General features: G+C 39.7%; 1 protein-coding gene across 28 annotated transcripts in view; it reads left to right on the top strand.

Moving 5' to 3' along the window:
• The window catches only part of RBFOX1 (RNA binding fox-1 homolog 1), a 1,017,140-nt gene that overhangs the window by 437,736 nt on the left and 561,441 nt on the right, over positions 1 to 17,963 (top strand). Inside the window, exon 1 of one of the 28 annotated variants that reach the window (XM_079320754.1) lies at positions 13,209 to 13,546. The exons of 24 other annotated variants lie outside the window; for them this stretch is intronic. In XM_079320754.1, coding sequence (XP_079176880.1) covers positions 13,502 to 13,546 — 45 coding nt within the window. In that variant the 5' untranslated portion in view covers positions 13,209 to 13,501. Of the gene's footprint in view, positions 1 to 13,208; positions 13,547 to 17,963 lie in introns of those variants that run through there. 3 more of the 28 variants (XM_079320757.1, XM_079320751.1, XM_079320787.1) reach the window with 3 other exon arrangements.

Raw genomic sequence — 17,963 nt, 5'->3', positions numbered from 1 at the left:
TTCTCAGTGTCAGTGAGGATTTGGTAAACTGGTTAACACACTTGTGCCAGGAGTTATCCATAATTGTAGATTACACTGAGAAAACCTGATGATTCATATTTCTTCTTTCTATTTTTATGTGTGTTTTTTATGGTTTGTTTGTTTTCCCTCAACTGTATAAACATGTAACAATGTCTATTATGAAAACTACACTGATGGTGATTTTAAACTGCTGGGATTGAAGAAAATGAAAAGTGGATTAGATAACCCTAAGGAAGTAGACTGAGTATTTGGACAGGTACTTCTTATGGGGACATGTATTGATAGCACAGAGGGGACTGACCCTAAACTGCAGGAGATTTAGATTGGAAATTGGAAGGAATTGTTCCCTGAGATGGTGGTGCAGGTACTGAATCCCTGGCAGTGCCCAAAGCCAAGCTAGACAAATAAATAAAATTACAAATATTTATAAACCCCCTCTTCTCCAGATTATAAAGCAGTAACTGATTCTCTTTAGGACAAGATTTCTCTTACATGTAGCTTATTTCAGACTTAAATACTTTCAATGACCTTTTTTTCAGTGTCTGAATCTATCCACTTCTGAACATATTTTATTAGATATGCCAAGTTCTGTGTTTTTATGAGAATACAAGATGCCCTATGCTATTAATCTTTTTACAGCAATGATTGACTCAAATGCTTTGTGGGAAAAGAAAGAAAAACATATTTAGCAAAGATCTGTGGTAGAGTTAATTTGTCTCCCTGTGGTTCTGAGATGTGCAATTCAGATTTCTGCATGCTGTGGACACCCTTGTCAATGTATTGATGAAGGCCTGTGAGAACACAGCAGTTTGAAACAATATTTTAAAGCAGAAATTCCAGAGTAGTTTATATGGGTGATATTCTTTTTGTTCTCAGCTGCTGTAAAATACAGCAAAACTGAAGAATATTTTATTTGCATTTTTAAACAATAGGTGAATTTTCAGGATGCTCATTAAAATAGGAAACAGCAAATGATGAAAGGTTTTCTTTAATGGGAAGTAAAAATGTCATGACATCACCAGGATATATTGGAGACCAGGAGGCAGAGCAGCTCTTGCCCAGAATGCTGATGAGCTGTGCTGCTCAGGCTTTCTCCTGCAGGAAGGAAGGATGTATTTTCTCTTTCTGTTGTATGTTGTTATATATTTATACACAAAAGTGTATAATGCAAAAGAAGTTATTTCATCAGTAATGTCCAAGAACTGCACACCAGGCTGGGAGCAGCTGAAATTTGTTCATTAAAAGTTCATGGTCTGTTGACCTTTTCTAGTTCAAGCCTTGTATTGAGTCCATTCCTTATCTCTGCTGTGCATGGCAGATTGTTTAGCATATTTCTTGTGTGAGAGTGACTTTGAGTGCCACAAGGACCTCACTTGGCACTTGCAGGCATAAGCAGAATGTGTTTGAAAATGTTGCTGTGCTCTCTAGTGGATAATTTAGTTATAAGTGTCTAAGAAATTAGTATCAACAACAGTTACCAATTTATATTTCACTTAACTGAAAGACCTGCAGTAAGACCTTCAGCAGAAGGGCTTTGCTGAAGTGCAGGGCTGTGTCTACAGGGAGCAGCTCACAGGTTTTCCTGCACACATTTCATTTCTGATGTATTTAGGGAGAGCCCACACTCAGTAGAAGCTTTTTTCCAAGCCTGATTTCCAGCGGTGCAGGCAGCAAGAGGACTTGACAGCCTCTCTCAGATCATGAGAGATGAGCTTAGTCCACATCTTGTTCTTGCCAGCAGCCCTTGGCTGGCCCCTCAGGCCCCCAGCTATCAGTGCTGGAGACACACCTTATCCCTGATCTGGGATTCCTGGCCTCTCATGGTGCTTCTGGTGCTCTGCCTCTTTTCTGGATTAGTCACTGAGCTTATATTTGTTCTTGCTTCCACTCTTATTTCCTTTATCCTCTTCAAATCTTTGTGCTCCAGTCTGTGTTCTTCAGTCTTCAGGCAATTATTTTCCAGCCCAACAGGCATCTCTGGTGCTGTCCTGCAGAGCTCTCAGGTAGTTCAGTGGTGATTTACACTGTGACTTAGGCTGTCATTCCAATTGTCCTCTCCTTTCCTTGGCCTGTCAGTCATTCTGCATTGAAGGTCTGCCATTTCTGTCTATCTGAGTCATTTCCAGCTGCATTAAATTTATTGAGCTTATTATTATTTGAAGATTTATATACTAGAATTGGCAGAAATAAAAATGCCTTTCCTGGGAAGACTTGATTTCCAGTGTTCTACATGGTAGATTGGCTTCTTTGATATGGGCCCAGAGCTGTGTGTGAAGATGCCTGCAATGGTGAATCATTGTTCTAATGACCAAATTATTGGAGCAGCAGATTTGAATCACATTACATCCTGTCCTATTCCACAGGAAAAATAATTTGGCTTGATTCTTCATTGAACTTCTGTTGTCAAGTTCAGCACTGAAAAGCTGTACAAACTTTTCCTCATGTTTCAATGGATGTTTTCACAGAATTCCTAAAATCTGCTTGCAGCTGTAGCTGTCTGCATTTCTGCCTCTGTGTGCAGGTGCATGGGGAGTAGTTCAGCTGTTCTGAGTTGTGCCCAGGCAAGTGATTTCATATCTGCTTGGATATGGTAAAAATGATCCCATTTTATTGGTCTTGATCAGGATATGGTATAAGACTCATCCAGAGAATTAAATCTAATTGTATTCTTAACAGCTCTCCAAATCTGGATTTTGAGCAGATTTAGACTCTTTTCAGTCTTGATGGAAGGATGTTTCCCTTCATCCACATGCCAGCTCTCACTGTTCCAGGTGATTCAGTTGTGACTGCTCAGGTACCTTTTTTCAGTCTTCTGTTTGTAAATATGCAAACAAATTAAATAGGAAATAGGAATGAGAATCTAGGAATGAGTTTTCCCATTGGTGGTGTTTTTCTTCTCCTTGCTTTTGGCATTTAGATAAGATTTAATTTAGTTTCAGGTTTCATGCCAGATTTCAAGGTAATGATGAGTTTTAATTTTACATTTGTTGTTTCATGCTCTCATAATAACAGTATGAATTCTACAATTTCAGTAAATGCTGCATAACTCCACAGGTTAGAAAAAAACCAGTTTATTTGCTTGGGGTGATGTGTAGTTATAAAAATTTAAACAAATATGGAATATTATGTTCTCTTGAAATATTGGTAAGTTTTAAGGATGTGGATGGAGCAGCCACTTTAAAATCTTAGAAGGTCTATGTTGGGAAATCTGCAGAGTAGGTGGAACACTTGGAAGGCATTTATGTCATGAGGAGCAGCTGAAGTCACTGTGTGAAGTTGGCATCAAATAATAAAACTGCCTTAGCAGAGGTGATGTGATGGTCACTCACTTCTCTAGGTGTGGAAGTTAATAAAAATAGGAGAATCTTCGAGAGGTGTTCCAAAAATCATGTTACTCTGAGTTCAATTGGTGAAATGACCTGAACCCCAGAATTCTTAGAATAATACAAAAAAGACTTAATTATGTGTGAGAATTCACATTTCTATGATTTTTATACATAGAAATATAAAAATATAGATATTTCACAAATATATAGATATATATCTAAAAGGATAACCTCCCAAATATTTTTGTTCTTTCTTTGGAACTTTCCACTAGAATGAGATATGACATACTGAAGCTTTGAGTAATATTTTATTGCAATGCAGTAAAAAGTTGACTTGCAGTTTTATTATTACTGTAATTTTTATTCAAAATTTTATATCCACAAATTAATTTTTCTTCTGTTTAAATCAATGTGGAATATGTTGCCCTGACTCCTGTCCCGAATTTTTGCTGTTTTCCTTATGTGCTGTTCAGAGTGTGAATGCCATTTTGTTTCCCAGGTGAAGTTAACACTTTATAGTGTTTTACAGCCTTTTAGTTTGTCTTCTGGATGGGGGCATTGAGGGTTTTCCTGAAGAGATGAGAGGGCAGCAAAGGCCATGAATTTCTGTGAACCTCAGAGCATACTAGGGGTGGTGGCATTTGGGAGGAACAATAATTCTAAACTCAGGAGGGGAAACCCACTGGTACTAGAATGGAATAGTAGTGCTGACTTTTTGTTTGTCAGCTTTTTAAAAGAAGCCTGTTCTCCCTGGAAAAGCAGATTTGGTGGAAGTTGGTGTCTGGAGCAGGGATGTGGATATAACATTATGGTGAAAGTGGAATTCCTGTTTCCTCATTTGGAATCTGGAGTTCCTTTAGTGCCATCACTAGCTCCATGTGCTGTGTTGTGTTTTTATTCAGGCTGAAGATCTCTCAAATAATACAAACAATGAGCTTTCATTTTCTGCCACTGACAGTGGGCAGCAGGGCTCGTGGCCTCTGTGTCCCTGAGAAATGTGAGTTTGCATTTCTCCAGAGCAGAGCTCTGTGTGCCCCAGCCCCAGCTCTGGGAGGATGCTGGCAGCTGGCAGAGCACCCAGCCCAGCTGCCTGCCAGCACACATCTGCCCAGCCCTGCTCCCATGTGCCAGGACAGCCTGTCAGCCCTCCAAATGTTTGCTCTGTTTTACCATACTGCCTGCATTTCAAGAAATTCGTGCTGGTACAGATTCCTCAGGGCCACATTTCTGGCACCCAGTTTGCATGTTCTGTCTAGATGGAATTGCAGCAGACAATCAGGTATGAGTGCCAAAAAAAATTACCTTATAGTCATGGAAATGTATTCTATTCATACTTCAGTTATTCCTGAGTTTTGGAATCCCTTTGAGTCACCAAAAATGTCCACTATACCCAGGCACAGGGAGTTATGAAGCAGCAGAATACAGTGTCCCCTTCCTTTTCCTGTTTTCCACACTGAAATTTGTTTCTCACCCTACAATCCCTGATCCATACAAAGCAGAAAGGGGCTGTCCATCTAAATTTCACTTCTCTTGTGAAGCACAGTGCGGCATGCACGTGTTTTGAGATTCCTGCCATTGTTACAGAGAAATGAGAAGGGAACTATCTGATCAAGTTGTTTTCTTGCCTCTTGTGAACAACATATGACAGCTTTGAGAAATTGTGTTCAAAAGAGTTCATTATTGTGCCATTTGAATTAGGGAAATAAAAGTAAAGACTTCTTATTTTCTAACAGCTTATTTTCCCAGTGGTTGTCCAATAATAACTTCTGCTTCAGTCACAGGGCTGGGGAGTTCACGTGTCATTAGCACACTCTGAAAGACTAATGCCTTTTTGATTTATTTATTTTTTGATTTATTCTTTTTCTTGCTGTACAGTTTTGGGTGGAGCCCTTGCAGTCCTAAACCAGGGAATGCAGAGTGCTTTGCTGCTTTGATAGTCCACTTGTGCCTCCAACAAGGAGAATTCTTTGAGCAATGGCACAGAGGATGTTGTTGTTATCGTGACTACTGAGATTATCTCAGTTTTGTGCTCTTTTATGGGTACCAATAGTCTTGTGATGGGTAAGCCTTGAAAATGGGTAATTCTGAGTTAGAGGGAAATTTTTGAGTTTTTACTTACCAAGATCTGCTGTTGCTTTGTGATCAGTTGTGCTTTGGGAGCATTAAAGCATTGGAATGAGAATTCTGCTTACTAAACCGTAACAAAAAAATTTGTTCCACTTTGAGATTATTTTTTTTTTTAATGAAAACCCAAGTGAAAAGTGCTCAGAGTATTTACACTTGAAGTCACCTCAGCACAATTCACAGTTGTTCAGCAGGGGAAAAAAATATCCAAGTTCTGATGTTCTAATTTATCTTTAAAAAGATTCCACAAGACAAATAAAACCACTTATATTCATTTTTCTCCCCAGCCTTCTTCCATTACTCAGTAGTGAACAAGACATAAAGGTGATCTGAGAGTTTAACCAGAAATAAAATACAGGAATGTATCCTGGCCCTCACACTTAGGTTGTATTTTCCTTTAGAAAATTTTTTCATGTGCTTGTGGGATATCAGAAATAATGATGGGTTGAGTAGGAGCAATGAAATGAGACTCTCAGTCAATAAATTTGTTCAAAATGCAAGCAAGTGAAATAATCTATTGTCTGGTGCAGCTGTTCTGTACAGGTACATAGTTCAAATAATTTCAAAGCTTAGGCTCTAACAGAAACTGTTGGGTTGGAGCATAGCCCACCAGAAATTAAATGCCTTTCATGTCTGTTTGCAGGAATTTAGGACAGGGAGAAGAACTGAATTGAATTTAAAATTTTACTCTGAATCTTACCCTAAATTTACTTAAACTTATCCTGTTAATGCTGAACTTGTGACTGTTCTTGTAGAATATTTTTATTTAGAACTAAAAGTAACCAAAAAGCATTTTTAGCAGCAGAATGAACTTCCTTTAGAATTTTTAAACCTGTCAATGCTTTTTTTTTAATGTTTCAAGAGAGAAGATAATTTTTTTTTCCATTGTGAATTTCCCATTCTGTATTGGACTGTCTGCTGTGATAACCCATGTTGATGTAGTCAGTGTAGTCCAATAGGTCCTGGATAGTTCAGCTAAAAACTCATGGAAAATACTGACTCTTGAGAAGGGTGTCTTTCTCAGAGATGACCTAAATGACCCAGATTTATTTTTTTTATATTTAATTTATCACCATGTTTACGATATTGAGAGTAGCAAGAATTACCTCTTTTAATAGGGGCATTTGCTTAAAAATTTTGTATCAGGACCAGAAATCTTCTGCTGCCTGAGTGGTTTATTCAGTTTCTAGACCCTTTTGCTGCTATTTGGCATGCAAATGCTGTGCTGTCTGCAGGCTGGGCCATGGATGGGTTTTATACACAGGTCATTAAAGAACTTGCCTGTACATCTCCAGATTTATTAAGTGACTTGGAGTGCCACTCTATCAAGCCATTGTATCCAATTAGTATTTCTCTCCCTTACAAAAAGATTTATTGAAAAATATTTGCAGTTTATGAAATTGTATATGCAATTATATAGGCTTTGGGGTAATTACAAGTATATTTTAGTTTTTCAGTACATTTTATTATGCTTTGTTATGAACTGTTTACAGCAGTACTTGCTGGCAGGGGAGAGGAGAGAGGGAGGGCAAATGGAGCTGAATGTGGAGTAAGACCAAGGGAAATCTCATATTAAAGATTCACCAGTGAATCTTTGCAGAGTTTATGCAAATCCAGTGGGTATTTTGTGAAAGTGTTAATGAGTGTCACATCCTGATTACTGCAGATTTCCCCTTGCATTTCCAACCGTACCAAATCCAGTTGAAACTGCTAAAATTAACACCACGAGTCCACAACATTTTGTCAGAAAAACGTGTGAAATTTGTTTTTAAAATTTTGTGCACTCGTTATTCTTGGAAACATGTTGATATAAAATATCCTGTGTGCATTCCTTGATGGATGACAGACTTAGAGTTGATCTCCCTAAATCCTTCTGCAGGACTGTCTATTTCTGAGCTGTGTTTTGCATCTCACTGTAATAAAACTCCAGCATCAACTGCCCTGGCACTGAGGAACCTGTTAGGAATGTGCTTGTTTACCAACAGCTACCAGGAGCAGCCCTTTCTGCCAAGCACATGGATCCCAGAATGGTTTGGGTTGGAAAGGACCTTCAGGACCATCCAGTGCCACCCCTGCCATGGCAGGGACACCTTCCACTGTCCCCAGGTTCCTCCAAGCCCCATCCAGCCTGGCCTTGGGCACTGCCAGGGATCCAGGGGCTTCCACAGCTCTGGGAAATCAGTGCCAGGGTCTCCCCACAGTCAGCAAAGGATTTCTTCCTGAAGGACATGCTGGTCCTTTTGTTGTGTGTGAACTGGGGTTTGTGGTGCATGAGGTGACTCCAGACCCATTGATTTGGTTAATCTCAAAAATTGAGAAAATTTAAATTAAAAAAAAAATCCAAAACCAAAACCCAATCATTCTGTTCCCCTTTACTTAACAGTAATTGTCAGGGTTTTGAACACCTCAGCCAGCTCACTCCCCTGTTTTCCATTCCCTTTGCATTTTGCTCCATGGGCTATCTCTCCTCTGAACCTCTCTCTCACCTTTTGCTGGGTTTGAAGTTTTGAGACAATTTCATGTCCCTTTTGCTCTCTTTTGACTCAGTCAAACATATCCTCTCTTTATAACTAGGCCAAAAAAACCCCTTGCAACTCATGAAAACAACTTAAATCCAGACAACATTTGGGGGAAAGGAGATTTTCCTACCACTACTCCAGGATGCCACTGGTGGGATGGATCAGGATGTGGCACCAGCAGTTGGGCATGGATCTTTTATTTCTCTGCCAGCCTACTGTGTGCTGTTAATATAACCCTGAATGTCTGTGTTTGTGACAAGCCACCATCACAATGAGCCTGCTCATTTCCAGATACGTAGTGGCATCATTCATTTGCACATTAAAGGGAACTTCTCTGCAAGAAGACAAATTCGAGGCTACAAAAGCTTTGTGATTATTGTAATGCTAATCTGTATTCAATCCCATATATGTGTCACATCTTGAATACTTTAAAAAATTAATTAGTCATCTGTGTTGTGCTACAGATGAGCAAGAGCAAGAGGCTGCTTGCATCCACAAGCTGTGACATTCTCTGTGCCAGCAGGAATTTAAAGGAGAGAAGGTCCCCAAGAACTGAGCTGGAGGTGGTCCCAACCTCTGCCTTCCACCTGCTTGTGCAGAAAGTGCTGCCATTTGTGTTTATATTAAGTGAGGAAAATATGTTTAAAGTATATTGAATAGCAATTCCTATGCTGCTTTATATGCTGTGCTTATAAAGATATTTAAATCTCTACTTTTTTTTTTTTTTTTTTTTTTTTTTTTTTTTTTTTTTTTTTTTTTTTGTAGGAAGTGAACATCATGCCTCTAAAGCTAATGGCAAAAATCTCATTGCACTTCCAGGTTTTTTAGGTATTTTCCATCGTGTTTTGACATTTCCTCATGCTGGTGTGGTGAGCACTGTCACATCTGTGTTTTCCTGGTCATGGGGCTCTGTAGACAAATTAACCTTTTTTCAGTATTATTGAGGAAACAATTTGCATTAATACTGTGGGAAGGAAAGAAGGATTGTGGACCTGGAAGACATTTTGAATTTACAGCATAGTAAAAAGTTGTGTGTTCTAATTGCTAAAAAAAAAAAAAAAGAAATGTAATTTGTTTGAGGAAAACACCTAAATACAGATCCAGATTACCTCTGAAGGACATATACATTGGAATGTTAAAGTCCATGTCACAGCCTTAACTAGTAATCCTTGTTCCTGAAATGCTGTCTGCTTTGGGAATGCAAATTCCTGTGACTGCTTTAGCATTTCAACAGGGCTGTGAATATGTATAAGCACAGAAGGAATTATTTTGCTTCAAGACTTTTCAGAGACCTGTTTCTTCTTCGTGTTGGTAGATGTGTTGTTACCTTATGTTTCACATTAAACTTTGTAAGAAGCTCAAAAAAAGTCAGCAGTGTTGAAAGTGAATGCTGCTGGTAAATGGTGTCTGGTGCCTTCTTTAACCTTGACAAAAATGAGATACAGATTTTTTTCTTTGATTTGATGCTTCTTCAAAAACTTTGCTTTATTTTAGGGCTTTGGAGAAGTAATTCTTTTTTGAACTTGATTTCCTAAGCAGCAGTAGCGTTGCAAAAAATCTCTATCCTGTGGAATATGCATTTTTGCTCTTTACAGGAGGGTGAGTACAGACATGACTGGTTATTTTTATAGCAGGTTTCATAGCATTTATGCAGGATTTTTTTTTTTTTTGTGGCAATGTTTGAAGTAACATTTATTAGAGCAGTACTAGTTTAGTTGCATCAAAATTATGTTTCTCTACTATTTTATTGATGTTTGATTTCTTGCTTCTGAATGAAATTAGGCATGGCTTTTTGGGCAAAATATAGAAAATAATATTTTCCCTTTGATATGCTGCAAACTTTTGCATTTAGCATTGCAGAAAGAGTGTGAAAGTACCTTTGGACACTTGAAATGTTTAAGTTACTTGATTTGTGAACTACTTCTAACTTCTACAGTAGAAACAGAACTAGAAACTTCAGGAGAGATGGTGTCATTAGTAGCAAATAAACTTTGGGAAAAGGCAACCCCAACTCCTAATGCAAAATGAAGCAATTCAGATGGGTGTAATCACATTTACAAATTCTTTATGGAGGCTACTTGTGAGCAATTGGCTCAAGAAAAGTACTGACATTTTGAATATACAGAAAAATGATTTCTGAACATGAAAGATTCTGAAATTATGTTTTGTGGAACATCTCTTTTTGTAGGTCCAATGCTAAGCCCAATTATTTTTGTGGACTTTTGTTTCACTGTGCACTTAGCAGTGTTGTGGATGTTTGCAGGATCCAACTGCTGGAGAGCATTTTAAAAATTATGCTTGGCAGAGGAAAAGGTTTTATTTTCTGGTTGTATTTCTTTTGATAGTTCAGGTTTAAAATCCTTATTACTTAGACTCTCTAAAAGATACTATTTAGCATCAGTTACCATCATGCATTCTCAGACACAGATTTCCTTGAGCTCTGATTGCTCTGTTGGGTTTGTGGCATCTGATGGATTTTGGATTGTTTAATACTTTGGTTGTCTGGCTCAAATTTGCACATATAAACCATGAACTCTTTTGAAACAAAGCTGCAGCCTGTTTGTGATAAATGACATGATTCTTGTCCATCTGATTGTGCTTCCTTAGGCTTCCCTTGTGTGGTGCTGCTCATTTGATGGCACATAGGAGAAACCATTCCAGCAGGAATCTGTCAGGCACAGAGAGCCCCCGTGTGTTGGACATGGACCTGCATTAAAGATTGAACCACATCTCACTGCCCAGTTTAACTGTAGTGAAAGCACCTTACAAACTGGGCAGGTGCAGAATAACCTTCTGCTTGAGGTGCTACTTTGTGAATTTTACCAGTATTCCCTTTCCTTCAGTGGTTTTGTTGGTTTTTAATAGTTCTCACAGCACTGAAACTTAGTTCAGGAAATTATGGCTAAATCAGTTCCCCACTGAAGACTTTAAGCTGGAACTTTCTAGGATGACACATGCACCTTTGCATCAGTTTAAAAAAAACCTGCACCCTTTTCTAAAAGGCACATATTTTACTGTTAGTTCCTTTGGTCTGTTTCTCTGTGATTTTCTATGTCAATTGGAAAATTTAGAAGAAAAACTCTCCTCTTTTTAAGGAGAAGAAGGTGTAAGGGATGAGAAACAACTAAATTAATTTAGAACTTTTGATGTGCCATGAGATATAATGAGATGGTACTCGTCTGTACTATTCAATAAGTACATTAAAAATACTTATTTGAAGATCTCTAGTAAAGAAGATAGAAACTTGGAATTATTGAAAGTTCAACAGCCACTGCCATCTCAGTAAAACCAGAGCATCCCAGCTGAGCTCCTGCAACCTGTGCCAACTCAAGGACCAGCCCTGGCACCCTTGGACCATTAGAGACCTCAGAGATTTCATCTCTAGTTCAGCTGTGAGGAGGAACCATGTTACCACCACTGAGTGGTGCAAAGGAATGTGTAATGTGCACAGATTTTTATTCAAGGTTACTATTTCTATAGACTGAAGCATACATTTACAATGATCTTTTTAAAGTTGGACATAGGAATTCAGACCATTATCTTGATAGTTGTCACAACTCTGTGAGTGCTGCAGCTCTTTCTGCAGCACTGTCTGCTTGGCCAGTGCTTCCCCCTGCCCCCTTGTTTTTGCTAATGAGGTAGTAAGTTGGTTCAAACTCTTTTTCATTGCTTGACTAAAGCATGGGGATCTCTGAAGAGCAGCATGTGCCAGAATTGCAGGTCCTCTGACTGAAGGCCCATACCTGCTGCAAAGGCTCAAAACAACAGGCCAGAGGTAATGGAGATGTGTTCTGACTGCTTTGACTCCAATGCCTTGCCCTGGACAGCCTGGTTGTGTAAATTAACAGTGGTGATTGCTGCTGGTGGCATTTTTAATGGAACTGAGCTTAACACTAGCAATATATGGTAAAAATCAGATTTAAATAACAGAACTAATAAGCCAACCCATAGTATTTCATTGATTGGAAGTGGTAGAATATAGTGTTTTAGTAATCCCTGCATTTTATTTCACCCATGTTTAGACACACAGGGTGATTTAATTGGAATTTCTAACATTTCAGTGCTTTAATGCTCTGAAACATATTAGCTCTGCCTTAGCAGTTAGTGTTTATTCATTCTCAGAGCATTGTAGGGTCATTAATCCTTTGAGCCCTCCTGAGAAGTCAGAGATGGGAGACACTGGAAGTCGTATTATTCTAATTTTACAAGTGGGAAAACTGAAGTGATGAATAATGTGGTCAATGCCATACAATGAGGCAGTGTGAACTCTGAGATGTTCTGGCTATTAAGCCCAGTGGTCAGGCCAACCCTTGCATCATTCTCTTTTTAAATTATACACTTTTTTGTGATTAAGATTCCTTAATGGCCCCATAGTCTGTCTAGGTAGAAAGTTTTCTTTTCCCTTTGGGTAATAAGGTGAGCATGGCTACAATAAAAGCTTCAAGCAAGGAAAACACTATGAAATTACAGCCTGAATTTAATACTATTTTCTATATGTTAAGTTTTCACAGAATATAATTAAACATTGTCTCTCCTATTTTGCCAAAAGGGGTGCAAATTCTCTGACTTGTATTTACAAAAAGGAAATTATTGATATAAGCTGTTTTCCAAGAGATCAGATTGTTCTCGATTTTAATTGCAGAATAATGATGCATAATTGAAAGATGTTTTAATAAACTTTTGGAGTTTTTTGAGAAATAGTAAATGTGTGGTAGGAAAATTCATTTAACAGCATTAGAAAAGTCCTTTGAGCAGCATCTTGAGAATTTTTCAATAGAGTACAAGTAGTTGTTTACAGATTGTACTTCAGTTGCATAAATAGATGTACTTTGAAATACCAGCTTATTTAGTAGGGGACAAGCAATGCTTTTATGTAGTGAAAGGGATCAGTTTTTAATGCTTATCTGAAACTTTTTTTTTTCTTCTTTGCAAATGGGTTAATTACTGCCATCTCTTGTGCAAAATTTTCAGGTTTTGTTTCAGCTCCAGCCAGTCTTTGTCTTAAAAATTATTTAGTCTGCAATATTATTCCAGAAAGAATTCAGAATTTCACAAGAGATTAATCATCACTTAATCCAAACGTTAACCATATATAAAGATCGATTCTAGTAGTGAACCCCTACAAACTTCAGCACCACCTCTAGTATTTTAATAACCAGCTAATATTTAGCCCATCCATTAAGTAAATGAATAATTGAGCGTAATCTGCTCTCCCGTGCCCACCTTCCTTTCCCACAAGGCTGTGGTTTTTAGCTAAGGCGGCGTGGAGCTGCTCTTCTCTCCGAATAAAGCATCGAGCGCCGGCGGAGCGGAGCGGGGGCGGCGGAGCGCGGGGCTCTCGGAGCCGGCGACACGGCGACACTCACCCTGCTGTCCCACGGACACCCGCGGGGCGGGGCAGCGGGGACACGCAGCGCGTCCCTCCCGCGGCGGGACACACGGACAGGGACACGGACAGGGACAGGCAGCCGTGCCCCCGGGCGGTGGGTGCTGCCGGCACCGCCGCCGAACATGAAACCCTGGCAGCTGCTCGCAGGAGTGGGAGATGCCCTTCAGGTGAGGCGCGATCCCGGCCCGGGGACGGACCGAGGGAGGGGAGGGACCCATCCATCCTGGGGCTGAGCCCGGCATGAGGGGCTGGGGGCGGCGGCACCGGCGGGGGTGACGGGCAGGTGAGGGGACACCGCCAGGTGAGGGGTGTGGGAGGGGTCTGTCAGGTAAGGGATGCGCGAGCTGCCGCCCAGGTGAGGGGGATGTCTGTCAAGTAAGGGATGCGGGGATGTCGATCAGGTGAGGGATGCGCGGGCTGCCGGCCAGGTGAGAGCTGTGGGGGGTGTCTGTCAGGTGAGGAGCGCGGGGCTGCCGGGCCCCCGGCGCGGCTGGGCTGGGTGCTCGACCCGGGGCCAGAGGGATGCTCACGGATGCTCTGGATTGCTCAGGAATGCTATGGGTTTCTCAGGAATGCCCTGGGATGCTCTGGATTGCTCAGGAACGCTATGGGTTTCTTAGGGACGCTCAGGGATGCTTAGGAGCGCTCTGGGATGCTCAGGGACGCTTTGGGATGCTCTGGGACACTCAGGGATGCTCAGGGAGCTCTGGGATGCTCAAGGACGCTCTGGGATGCTCAGGAATGCTCTGGGATGCTCAAGGACGCTCTGGGATGCTCTGGGTTGCTCAGGGAGCTCTGGGATGCTCAAGGACGCTGTGGGATGATGCTCAGGGAAACTCAGGGGCTCTCAGAGACGCTCTGGGGCTGATCCCAGGTGTGTGCTGTAGGAGCTCAGCGGCGCTGCCCCGCGTTCCTCCCGTTCCTCCCGGCTCTGTGAGCGTTTCCCGGGGTGTGAGCGCTCCTCGGCGAGGTGCCGGCAGAACGCACCGTGCGGGGCGGGGAGGGGGGAATTATCCATCCTCCCTCCGTGTTCGGCTGAAGTTTATGTGAACTTCATCTTCGGAAAGCTGCTTGGCTTTCTGTGGATGGAAGATGCATTAGCATTTATATGAAAGGGAGCAGCAGTCTCATTAGAAGGGTTTGGTCGGGGGGATTATTGCCTTTCAGCTGGCAGGTTACAGGATTCCTGACCAACCTGGGTCCTGTTTAACTGTAGGGTCCCTGTGTGTCACCAGCATAATATACTGATCTTAGAAAACACACTTTATGAGTGCTTGAAGATTTTATTACTGTGCTTGTTAAAATGCATGCGATATAACAGCAGCAGTGTTTTGTTAATAAATAGCATTTAAACACACAGGTAATTTTGGCTAACAATCCATTTATATGTATTTGCATTGAAAAAAGCAGTTACAGGGTATAAAAGACTGGGATTTAAAAATGCCTATCGGTTTCCAGCTGGATATAATTGCAAAGTGATTTAAATACTTTGAATGACTTCAGCAATATTCTTCCTTTAAAAAACCCACACAACTTAAAAGTGTGCAAAAATTGTTGAGGGGGGGGTGGGGAAGGTGGATTTCTCTGGTTTTTACAAAAAGGAATCTAGTCCAGGCTCCTCATAGGGCTATGATATTTTTGAAAGGCTTGCTGTCACATGGAGGAGACTCAGGCACAGCCCAGTAGTGAAATGCTGGGCTCTGCAGTTCAGACACTGTAAAATCACGTTGCTTCCAGGACCTTACATTAAATTCCACCTTAGGTATTTGCTTTTGATGGATACTGAGGAATTTAGTAAGATCCAAAACAGCTTTTGTGTTTGTCACTTCTGTAGTGACAAGGAATTTGGTCTTAGCGCAGAATAATTAGGATTTTTATAAGTGTTACATAGAAAGTTTGCTTTTTTTAAATTAAATATTTAGAAAAAATCATTTTATATGCAGTGCATTGATTCCACGTGCATTTCTAATGAAGCAAAAGATATGTATAAAATTTGGATGTTTTGATATTGTGACCATACATTGCAGCTTTTTTCTTAGATATTTAATGTTCCTGTTATTGATCTGTTTCTTGAATGTGCAAGTAAGGTTGAAGAGTGAGCAAAACTGCTACTCAAAGAACAGTGTTCCCTTGTCTACAGCAGGAGCAGTCGTGCTGTGAAGAATTATTAGTTTTTCAGATCTGAATCATTCAATGAAAAAAAAAAAAAAAAAGTGGGCTTTTGGGTTTTGTCCCTTATAGAGGCTTCTGTGTGAGTGCCTGGGTAGTGTCTGTCAATCTTTAGCTTTACTTCCTTTAAGTTTTAGAAAGTTTGAGCTCCATATTCTTGGCTACTCCCACTTGAGTAAATTTTTGGAATCAGAATAACTTAACAATGGGTGGATGAAGCAACTTCAAGATGTTACTACCTTCAATCTTTCCAACTTAAACCACTTACTTCAGTAGCATCATTATAATGGTGTAGTTCAGATTTATTCTTTTTTTAATAACAGTTTCACATAGGATCTCAGTTTTGCTCATAAATCAGAAAACTTTTCCAGGAGCAATTGATTGTTCAAGTGATCAGCTTGGTGGTATTTGAAATGCTAGAAAAGGTCTAGAGAAATGTTCTCAAGAATAATATTGGAAGCTTGGGCTTTTCATTTTGTAAGGAAAAGTATTGCCCTTAAATTTTTAATTAATTTTATGAAGATTAATATGTTAGAAATGGTAACTGAAGCATCAAATTAAAGAGGAGAAGGGAGAGAATTGTGGTCAACTCATGACTTTAAGTTATTGTGGCAATAATTGTGAAAAAGTAAACTGGGGAAAATACATAGAGAACTTCAACTATAGAAAGTATCCTGTCTGAAGTTTACTTCATATTTTAATTTAAGCAAGCAATGTGTTAAGAAAGAATTGTTTTTAACTCTTTAGTAAAAATTAAGCTACTAAAGTCAAGCTTTCAGTTGACTTCAGTGACAGAGATTTTGGAGTTTTTATTAGGATTGTGTCAATGGATTGTGGCTTTCTAGGGTTTAGAGATGGGAACAAAGACTTCAGAGGCCTTGATTATTTCAGAGAGTTTTTCAGTGTTTTGGGGGTTTCATATGTATTTCAAGATTGGGACATAATTTACAGCATCTCCTAGGAACTAAGGATTACTTTTGAAATGTATTAACTTTATGTGAGGATAAAGTTTTAAAACTATTATTGTGCCATTAATAGGTATATTTCCAATCTAGGTGAAAATCAGCTTAGCAGAATTATCTGCCTTTAACATTGTCTTGGGATGTGTTACAAAGGAATGGGATGTGTTCTAAAGTGAGCTGGGAGATCAGGGATCAGGATACACTGATCTCCAGCTGCTGGCTGTGCCCAGAGATGCCTTTTGGAGCACAAGTGCCATCAGTACCCAGTCACCAGATGGAAGGGAGCTGCAGGCTTGTCCTTTCAAAGGGTGCATCATAAATAGGTTTTATTTAAAAATCCAAATGCTGTGGGATTGCATTTGGGTGAGATAGCAGACAGTGAAAAGAAATAAATGTGTCTCTGCCAAAACTCTCTTCTGGTGGCATTTCCTTCTAAATTTATCATGTCAGCCATGGAGTTCTCTGTCTGCAGGAATAAGAAGTTTCCATTTTATTTTATTTTTATTTTCTTTTTAAGGTATCCAGTGGAGGTGTTAACAAACATGGCAAAGTCACTGTCTTCAGTGCCTTTGTGCAGCCACTACTTCCACCTTAGCTGAACTGCAGTTTGGACAGAGAGGGAATGTGTTTGCTTTGTGGGATTGGAGTTGAGTGCAAACATTTCTGCTTTCTGTTTGTCTTCATCATGCCTGTTGCACTTTCCATTTCTCTTACCCATGTGAAATTGCAGAGGCTGTGATTCCCTTCATTGTCTCTGAAAATGAAGCACAGTGTGGCTTCCTTCACCAGCTTGCAGTCAGAGATTTTTTTTTTTTTTTTTTCTGTAATCTTCTGCAGAGAGAAATTTCACTGATGGTCAGGAATATTTCAAAAAATGCTTTCATCTCAGAAGAGTGGAGACACAAACTTTTTCTACGGTATTAAAATGGAGAAACTGCTTGAGTCAGCAGTAGCATCCAGATTCAGCAAAACTAGGTTATGAATCCAAGCAATTAAACATGACAAAGAGCCCAGTTTTACTGCCTGGACTTAATATCCTGCCAGTATTTTTTTTTTTTTTTTGAGACATAAAAACTTCAAAATATTCCTTTGTGTCAGGTATTGACAAAAACAAGGTATACCTCCATACCTCAGAAACTCTTCAAATCCTCTTGCTTTACTTCTGCCCCCTCAGTTTTTATTTAACTATTTTTATTTTCAGGGGAAGGAAACACTGCAATTTTCCTTTGTTTTGGAGGAAACAAAACTCTGTTTTGGAGTTTGGCAGCTACTTATGAATTATCTCCATTTTGGTAGAGATAATTAAAAACAAACTGGTTAAATATTTAGAAATTAATGAAAGAAGCTTTTTAAATCAATATTTAATGTGTATGAAGTATAAGGTTTTGCTAATCATGATTAGAAATCCCATCAACATTTTCATGTGGAAGACTGGAGGATCCGTTTTAATTTT

The sequence above is a fragment of the Erithacus rubecula genome, assembly GCF_903797595.1.
Source record: "Erithacus rubecula genome assembly, chromosome: 17".
Classification (NCBI taxonomy): domain Eukaryota; kingdom Metazoa; phylum Chordata; class Aves; order Passeriformes; family Muscicapidae; genus Erithacus; species Erithacus rubecula.
This window is presented reverse-complemented; position numbering and strand designations above follow the sequence as displayed.